The 10,254-nt window shown below is 37.1% G+C and overlaps 2 protein-coding genes across 2 annotated transcripts; both read left to right on the top strand.

Moving 5' to 3' along the window:
- Positions 1 to 1,268: 1,268 nt before the first annotated feature.
- LOC138328947 (uncharacterized) lies at positions 1,269 to 2,893 on the top strand. Its single transcript, XM_069275655.1, has 5 exons — positions 1,269 to 1,446; positions 1,590 to 1,686; positions 1,856 to 2,003; positions 2,160 to 2,449; positions 2,837 to 2,893. The coding sequence occupies exons 1-4, from the start codon at positions 1,364 to 1,366 to the stop codon at positions 2,447 to 2,449; spliced, it is 618 nt and encodes a 205-aa protein (XP_069131756.1). The 5' UTR covers positions 1,269 to 1,363; the 3' UTR covers positions 2,837 to 2,893.
- A 2,047-nt stretch (positions 2,894 to 4,940) lies between these two features.
- On the top strand, positions 4,941 to 8,406 carry LOC138329872 (uncharacterized). Its single transcript, XM_069277162.1, has 4 exons — positions 4,941 to 5,023; positions 6,931 to 7,012; positions 7,248 to 7,396; positions 7,559 to 8,406. Exons 1-4 carry the CDS (start codon positions 4,941 to 4,943, stop codon positions 7,845 to 7,847), a joined length of 603 nt encoding a protein of 200 aa, XP_069133263.1. The 3' UTR covers positions 7,848 to 8,406.
- The last annotated feature ends 1,848 nt before the right edge of the window (positions 8,407 to 10,254 follow it).

Below are 10,254 nucleotides of genomic sequence, written 5' to 3' on the forward strand. Positions count from 1 at the left end.
TCTTGTTGTTAAAATGCACAACAGATACTCCATATCTAATTAAAAAATAAGGACATTTGATTCTGTAATTATACCTGAAATACCTTTCCAGATAATGATGTCCACGCTGGAAATGTTAACTATTTAATAGGTCAACAAACCAATTCTGAAAGTGTCATGACATCTATTTCAATCGTAGCTGTATCCAAACCTTACCCCTTTCCGGAAGCGGAAGCAACATATGTGATGCGGCATACGACTTCTATAAAGAAAACCTCAAGGACAGTCATCTATACAAGATAACTATTTGTAAACCATCAAATGACAATACCAGGTGTCAACGTTGGTACTTTACAACAGACTCTCCCAATTTCAAGACGTGCACCACACAACGGATTTGTCCCGCCTGATGCTTCATCCCACCAAATCATAAATACATTTGATATTTACACATCATTTTTGTCACGGTAATAACACAGAATTTGTCTCCAATCGACCGCATGATTATTTACTTCTCCGTTGATTTACTTTCCTTCTCTGGTGACTGACAATGGTAGATTTGTTAGATTTATGAAAATAAGGCACATGTCTTAGAAATCTAAATATAGCCGTTAAACTGTGAAAACGATGTGCATGGATGTATATATATATACATGTAATTAATATGCACATCATGTGCAATTTCAATATGATATTTAGGCAAAAATTTGACCAAATTCTGCGCTTATCTATGCATTTGAAAACAATGGTAACTAAAGCAAAACACCTCATAAATTGCATAATTGCATAATATCATAATTTTTCTACCCGAAATTGCAGTAATCGTACACAAATGTTTCCTTTAAACCTACTTAGAATTGAGGATTCCCTATCACATCGGTAAAATAAGCTTATTTATTATATCCGGTCAATCATGTAGATGTTTCAATAATTTTGCCGAAATACGCGCCATTGATTTGGTTTCACGTAAAGCTAGCATTTCCGGCCATGACACACTTCCGAGCGATCCTAGTATTGTACTCTCTAACCCATTATAATTATATTTATTTTTCTAAATAATGAAACTTAAATCAAACCCTTGATATTGGATGTACCAATATTAGAATATACTTGACTTTTAATTGCTCAGGCATGGTTCAAAACAGGGGCATCCCACTTAATGGAAATATCACCCGGGGCCAGGCCGTTCTCCGTGGCCCGGCCGTTTTTTCCGTTCATTGCTACTCCAAGCGGAAACAAATAATGTGACGTCATGGTGGTGATGACGAAGGGCCTATTGTGACGTCAAATACTTGTTGCCAGGCTGCTTAGCAATAGGTCATGGCGGAGACGACGGGTTTCTCCGCTACCAGCTCCTTGCCGTTATAATTCCTCGTTTACCAACATGGATATCAAACTTTTCTTGATTTTCTTGGTAATCATTAGCGTCGTGCAGCAAGGCCCCGCTGCCTATAAAGGCATTATGTGGTAAGTTTGGACGATTTTCTGGTGTTTTGTTTTGTCACATTTATAAGCCATGTTCAACTGTACTTTGTACCATGACTTGTTCATGGTATGATTTATTGTGTTATGATACCAACTCTAATACTTTTGTAATTTTATTTGTTCAGCGTGGAGCCCGAACTAGGATATACCAAAATAATCTCAAATTATTTCACCGCCACAGATTTTCGAAAAGCATGCCCAACACAAGGCGATCTGTTGTGGGTGAGTAGAGTATTAGATCTAAACGAACTCTGATCTTGGCGTATTGTACAATAAATACTATATATGGTGTGTAATAACGCTCGCAGACGCTTCTATCTTGCAACAGTTGAAATATTAGCATGGTACGCAACTGTGGAACTTAGTTCAATAACCATTTTATTTATTTCAGACTATCGGAAATGAGGCATTTTGTACCATTCTTTGTGGAATTGTGTCTCTGGTGATTTCTTACTCACATGCGTACGCACCACTAGTTGGAAAGCGCTCCAAAGAAAGATGGAGAACCGTTTGTTCCATGTTCAGGGAATGGAGAGCTCGTAAGTAGTATTGCTATTCCTTGTTACTTTTCTCTTCATCTTTCAGTCATAGTGTAAAAAAAACTAAAAACCCACTTTCTGTGGAATGTGTTTACAAGGCTGTAGTATTCAATGAACATTTTGAGATGTTTTAATCACCCGTTGTCGTTATTTAAGGTCGCTCACTCTGCCGTTATTGTGGCACTGATCCATGCCAGGCCAAGCGTGCTTCGTGGAAGCGCTTCGAGCCCCGTGTGTGGAACCTTGTGGATTTCGAAAAGCGCTCCCATGCAATGAGGATGTTTAGCCAAGGGCTTCAGCTGTCAGTAGAGCTGACAAAGGAGCTCCCATGCGATGAATTATACTGGGCACGGAAGTTCTGCGACTATTTCGAGGAGGAGCATTTAGCTTTGTTCCCGCTGTGTGTCCAGCGCCAAATCAACGCCTGGTACCCAGTGCCTTATTAGGTTGGTACATGTACATGTAGCATGTGTCCCTTACAAATAGAGATACACATATTTTCCCGTTTTGTAAAGTCAATCCCCGTCCTCGGAACCCCTGTATTAGTACTCTGTCTACGATAAAAAAAAAGTCCGTGTCTATTAGTGTAAAGATTATCTAAACATTTCGTTCAACTCAAATTAATGACTGAAAAAATAGAACCAGTTAAGTTTCTTTTGGAAATATTGAAGCATCTGGTAACATGAGGAAATCAGTTTGAAATCAAAATATTTGGGTAAGGAATTTCTATCTTGTCACAAACCCATGTTGTTTTAGATAGCGGAATAAATGAGCATCATTATTACTTGAAATACCTTTTGTACATTGATTAAAGCTTGAATTGTTTATTTCAGATCCTCAAATGATTAGGCAGAGGTGGCGAATATATCGATACAACCTGTTCGTTCCGCTCTGTTTTTTTCATCTCTCATCCTTATCCGTCCGTACTTCCTTCTGAACTATTTGATGTCGTTACCGAGTGATCGCCGAGTACAGAAGAATGTCGTGTTACCGGACTGTGATGTATCATGACTTTGTCCAGGAAATACAGAGTTTACAGAGATCGGTGCTGGTCACAGACCGACAGCTAGTACTTCATATATTTGTATAAAGGACACTAATTTTAAGACATATATTGGCATTTGAGAATTAGTTACAGTTTATATCAATTACTCATCAGAGTGACCATTTTACTATTCGTGTATAGTACCATTATTGTATATACGATTTTACCGATTTTTTTTTTTATCTAACCCCGAAAACGTTAGGCGCGAATTGATATTACGAATTGTAACCGATTCTCATATCCCTGTGTGAAATGACCCCCAGATAACAAGAATACTTCCCGGTGTTGTAACGTAATGTAATTATTAATTTTTAGGGATATTACAAAACTTTTGTTAGAAATTAAGGCTTTAGCTTTGCAGTTATGTGTATACTTTATACTTCACTTTTTTTATTTTAATATCTGTACTACCGGGGATAATTTAGTTTTAACCCATTTTTCAAGGAGCTTTATTGTGCGTAGGACACATTTTCTGTTATGAGGCTTGAGTAGTGCATTTTCTTCGGGTTCCGGATTTCCCTATCATAAAAATAGGTTTGTGTATTTGTGACATGTAGGTGAGAATATCTCGAAAACAAGCATGTTGTTCACACACTTTCTTACTCAACTACGCTTCAGAAAGTAATACCTAAATTTCAATTTTAATTTTATTTGAAATCACTTTTTTTTCCCCCTAAATTTCAAATATATACAATTTTCATTTTTTTTCTCTCTTTGGTACATATAGTGAATGTAATTGTGGTCTGAGGCCATAGTAGCCTCACTTAGTGATTGCCGAGTACAATAAATTTATGAAAATTCAGCACAGTCATAAAATACTATATGGAAGACTGCAGTATGTTTCGCATTGCCATCTTTGTAATAATGGAACGTTTGCCGGTTTTATACTGTTGTCTAACTGAAACAAACCACCAGAGACACTGAACAATTACACCCCACTGTCCCGTCACTCTCCCTTTATTCTGAGCGCTTAGCAGGAACAGTAAATAACTTTTTTATTAACTAATGGAAAAAGTCTGCCAGAACGACCCTTATTAATTAAAAGGTTAATTTTGTCAGTTTTTTTTCCTAATTGGTTGACGGTGTCTTAGATGATATAGGATTATAGATTAGATTCAAATTTATATCTGTGGTGACCTTAGTACTTAATGCAGAAATATGCAAATATTATATATATATAACTGAGTGTTCTCCAGGGTGACGTCCTATAGCCACACCGATTTCTTGTAATTAACATGTACATCAGATAATCATTTTGACATATGCATTTGAAACAATGGTATCTAATATAAAAACGAAAAAGTTTGATTCGGCCTATATGGATTTTTTACCGCCCAGGTGGAACCTCAAAAATGTCCATAATTGATAATTATTTTTCACTTTAAACATTATGTTAGAATAAGACATAATTCTGCCACACGTCAACATCAAAACGGTTTTTATTTCTATACGGTCAAATATGTCAATACAACCTCAATAACAGTTTGCAGGTGTAAACGTTGACTTGGTTTCACGTAAAGCTCTCCCAATTCTAGGCCATGTACATGCACTTACAACGGATCCTAGTTTTGTACTTCTATTATTTACGCCACTAAAGGATATATATATGTACATAGACTACAGGTATCGATATACAATGCTGACATCGTCCTTAATAAATTTACACAACTTTATTTCGCGGTCGTGATACAGAATTTGCCCCGTATTTCCAGCAATGCACTCCAAGGTTGCTTCTCTAAATAGTATGACGTCATAGTGGTGATGACGACGAAAGACTAGTTGTGACGTCAAATGTTGTTGCTTAGCTGCTTAGCAATTAGGCATGGCGGAGATGATGAGTCTCTCTGCGAGTAGCTCCTTGCCTTGTTATTGTAATACTTGGATTTACCAAAATGGATATCAAACTTTTCTTGATTTTCTTGGTAATCATTTGCGTCGTGCAGCAAGGCCCTGTCGCTTATCGAGGCATTACATGGTAAGTTTGTGCATTTTCTGGTGTTTTGTTTTGTCACATTTACTAAGCCATGTTCATCTCGAATGTACTTTGTACTTCATGAATTATTCATTGTATTCTTTATTGTTATGCCATTCTAGAAATATACTAATCTTCACTTTTATTTTTAAATATGTAATGTTGCTGAGTTCTTCAAGGTGGCTTCCTATGGCCATCGTTTTTTTGTTGTTGTTAAAATGCACAACAGATACTCCATATCTAATTAAAAAATAAGGACATTTGATTCTGTAATTATACCTGAAATACCTTTCCAGATAATGATGTCCACGCTGGAAATGTTAACTATTTAATAGGTCAACAAACCAATTCTGAAAGTGTCATGACATCTATTTCAATCGTAGCTGTATCCAAACCTTACCCCTTTCCGGAAGCGGAAGCAACATATGTGATGCGGCATACGACTTCTATAAAGAAAACCTCAAGGACAGTCATCTATACAAAATAACTATTTGTAAACCATCAAATGACAATACCAGGTGTCAACGTTGGTACTTTACAACAGACTCTCCCAATTTCAAGACGTCACCTTTTGTCCCGCCTGCTTCATCCCACCAAATCATAAATACATTTGATATTTACACATCATTTTTGTCACGGTAATAACACAGAATTTGTCTCCAATCGACCGCATGATTATTTACTTCTCCGTTGATTTACTTTCCTTCTCTGGTGACTGACAATGGTAGATTTGTTAGATTTATGAAAATAAGGCACATGTCTTAGAAATCTAAATATAGCCGTTAAACTGTGAAAAACATGTGCATGGATGTATATATATATATACATGTAATTAATATGCACATCATGTGCTATTTGGTCCAATATTGATATTTAGGCAAATATTTGACCAAAATTCTGCGCTTATCTATGCTTTTTGAAAAACAGTTGGTAAGTATACTAAAGCAAAACAACCTCATAAATTGATGTTGAATATCATTAGATTTTCGACCCGAAAATTGCTGTAATTATCGTACACAAATGTTTCCTTTATAACCTACTTAGAATTGAGGATGGATGGCCCTATCACGATCGGTAAAATAAAAAGCGTGTATTTATTATTATCCGGTCATTCATGTTGATGTTTCAATAATTTTGCCGAAGATACGACGCCATTGATTTGGTTTCACGTAAAGCTAGCATTTCCGGCCACTTGACTACACTAATTCGAGCTGATCCTAATATTGTACTCTCTAAACCCATATACATTATATTTATTTTTCTAATTAATGAAACTTGAAATCAAAACCCTTGATATTGAGATGTTACACAATTTTTGAATATAATCTTGATTTTTTTGAACTTGCTCTGAGCGCCATGGTTCTCACAAATCTGGGGCATCCCACTTGATTCGGTATTCGATCACAACTCGGGGCCCTGGCAGTTCTCCGTTGGGACTGGCTCGTTTTTCGACCGTTCATTGCGGACGCATGCGGGAAGGAATCAAATAATTGTGACGTGCCTGGTGGGTGATGGTACGATTGGGCTATTGAGAAGTTCAGCATTTCTTCGTTGCCTGGGTCTGGCCTCTTAGCATATAGGTCATATGGCGGAGGACGACGGGTTTCTACGTACCCAGCTCCTTGGACGTTATAATTACATCGTTTACCAACATGGATATCCCCATAAAACTTTTCTTGATTCTTCTTAGGTTAAGTCATTTGCGTAGGTGAGCAAGGCCCTGCTGCTTTTAAACGGGCATTTATGTGTTAAGTGTTAGGACGATTTTCTATGGTGTTTTGGTTTTGTCAAGTGTATGTTTATTACGCCATGTTCTAACTGGTTCCTAGATGTTCCATGACTTGTTCATTGGTATGATTTAGTTGGTTTATGATACCAACTTAACATAAGGTTTGGTAATTTTAATTTAGGTTCAGCAGTGGAGCCCGAGCTAGGAAGTATACAAAGAATACATCGACAAATTATTTTACACGCACACCAGATTTTCGAAAAGTATGCTCCAACACAAGGCGACTCTCGTGGTGGCGTGACGTATTGAGTTGTAGCTATTAAATTATATAAGAACTATGGTATTGGTCGATCGGACGGATTTTATAGCAATGAATACTATAAAATTGGTTGTTGTAATAAACGCGCAGAGCATGAAGCTTCTCTTGGCAACAAGTTGAAATATTAGCATGGTACGCAACTCTGGAACTTAGTTCAATAACCATTTTATTTATTTCAGACTATCGGAAAAGAGGGCATTTTGTACCATTCTTTGTGGAATTGTGTCTCTGGTGATTTCTTACTCACATGCGTACGCACCACTAGTTGGAAAGCGCTCCAAAGAAAGATGGAGAACCGTTTGTTCCATGTTCAGGGAATGGAGAGCTCGTAAGTAGTATTGTTTGCTATTCCTTGTTACTTTTCTCTTCATCTTTCAGTCATTGTGTAAAAAAGAACTAAAAACCCACTCTCTGTGGAATGTGTTTACTAGGCTGTAGTATTCAATGAACATTTTTGAGATGTTTTAATCACCCGTTGTCGTTATTTAAGGTCGCTCCTCTGCCGTTATTGTGGCACTGATCCATGCCAGGCCAAGCGTGCTTCGTGGAAGCGCTTCGAGCCCCGTGTGTGGAACCTTGTGGATTTCGAAAAGCGCTCCCATGCAATGAGGAGGTTTAGCCAAGGGCTTCAGCTGTCAGTAGAGCTGACAAAGGAGCTCCCATGCGATGAATTATACTGGGCACGGAAGTTCTGCGACTATTTCGAGGAGGAGCATTTAGCTTTGTTCCCGCTGTGTGTCCAGCGCCAAATCAACGCCTGGTATCCAGTGCCTTATTAGGTTTGTACATGTAGCATGTGTCCCTTACAAATAGAGATACACATATTTTCCCGTTTTGTAAAGTCAATCCCCGTCCTCGGAACTCCTGTATTAGTACTCTGTCTACGATAAAAAAAACGTCCGTGTCTATTAGTGTAAAGATTATCTAAACATTTCGTTCAACTCAAATTAATGACTGAAAAAATAGAACCAGTTAAGTTTCTTTTGGAAATATTGAAGCATCTGGTAACATGAGGAAATCAGTTTGAAATCAAAATATTTGGGTAAGGAATTTCTATCTTGTCACAAACCCATGTTGTTTTAGATAGCGGAATAAATGAGCATCATTATTACTTGAAATACCTTTTGTACATTGATTAAAGCTTGGATTGTTTATTTCAGATCCTCAAATGATTAGGCAGAGGTGGCGAATATATCGATACAACCTGTTCGTTCCGCTCTGTTTTCATCTCTCATCCTTATCCGTCCGTACTTCCTTCTGAACTATTTGATGTCGTTCCCGAGTGATCGCCGAGTACAGAAGAATGTCGTGTTACCGGACTGTGTTGGTTACTCCTGTGATTTGGAGAGAATTTTTCAACGTAAATTTCGATAACATTTATTTCGATGATATTTTTTCCTTTTATGACATGATCAATATTGATCATTGATGCTTTTTGGAGAATTCATTAAAATATGTTGCTATTGACAATCGAGTTTTGTTTTGACTACGTCCTATATCGCGCTTGTGTTACAGCCAAATTTACATGTATGGTCTTCTAATGACGTGTCCGAATTTGGAGGTGGAGGGAAGATAGAGGTAGCAGATCACAGAAGGACAGCATGGTCACGGAGGATATTTGTATAAAGCGAGTGACGTTTGTTTTAAGACATATATACCACAAATTAAAAATCAAGTATATTCTAAAATCGGTCCATCCAATATGGAGGGTTGTATACCAGTTCAACAATTGTTAAATAACCATACACATACTGAGTTAGACGTTAAATATTACGTAATCTGTCAACCTTTCTTGTTCTCCCCAAAACACACACACTTCATATACGTGGGAGGCCGTCCTTACATAACCCTGGCTGCGCAAACGTACAGAAAAAATTGCGAGAACTTCTGACATTGTCCTAGAAATTAAGGCGTCTTATTGTGGTCACCATGGTAGAAATATACTAATCTTCACTTTTATTTTTAAATATGTAATGTAGTTGAGTTCTTCAAGGTGGCTTCCTATGGCCATCGTTTTTCTTGTTGTTAAAATGCACAACATATACTCCATATCTAATTAAAAAATAAGGACATTTGATTCTGTAATTATACCTGAAATACCTTTCCAGATAATGATGTCCACGCTGGAAATGTTAACTATTTAATAGGTCAACAAACCAATTCTGAAAGTGTCATGACATCTATTTCAATCGCAGCTGTATCCAAACCTTACCCCTTTCCGGAAGTGGAAGCAACATATGTGATGCGGCATACGACTTCTATAAAGAAAACCTCAAGGACAATCATCTATACAAAATAACTATTTGTAAACCATCAAATGACAATACCTGGTGTCAACGTTGGTACTTTACAACAGACTCTCCCAATTTCAAGACGTGCATCACACAACGGATTTGTCCGCCTGATGCTTCATCCCACCAAATCATAAATACATTTGATATTTACACCTCATTTTTGTCACGGTAATAACACAGAATTTGTCTCCAATCGACCGCATGATTATTTTACTTCTCCGTTGATTTACTTTCCTTCTCTGGTGACTGACAATGGTAGATTTGTTAGATTTATGAAAATAAGGCACATGTCTTAGAAATCTAAATATAGCCGTTAAACTGTGAAAAACATGTGCATGGATGTATATATATATCTACATGTAATTAATATGCACATCATGTGCAATTTCAATATGATATTTAGGCAAATATTTGACCAAATTCTGCGCTTATCTATGCATTTGAAAACAATGGTAACTTAAGCAAAACACCTCATAAATTGCATAATATCATAATTTTTCGACCCGAAATTGCAGTAATCGTACACAAATGTTTCCTTTAAACCTACTTAGAATTGAGGATTCCCTATCACATCGGTAAAATAAGCTTATTTATTATATCCGGTCAATCATGTAGATGTTTCAATAATTTTGCCGAAATACGCGCCATTGATTTGGTTTCACGTAAAGCTAGCATTTCCGGCCATGACACACTTCCGAGCGATCCTAATATTGTACTCTCTAACCCATTAATAATTATATTTATTTTTCTAAATAATGAAACTTAAATCAAACCCTTGGTATTGGATGTACCAATATTAGAATATACTGATTTTTAATTCGAGCCCCGTGTGTGGAACCTTGTGGATTTCGAAAAGCGCTCCCATGCAATGAGGAGGTTTAGCCAAGGGCTT

Source organism: Argopecten irradians, chromosome 8 (assembly GCF_041381155.1).
Source record: "Argopecten irradians isolate NY chromosome 8, Ai_NY, whole genome shotgun sequence".
In the NCBI taxonomy this organism is placed as follows: Eukaryota; Metazoa; Mollusca; class Bivalvia; order Pectinida; family Pectinidae; genus Argopecten; species Argopecten irradians.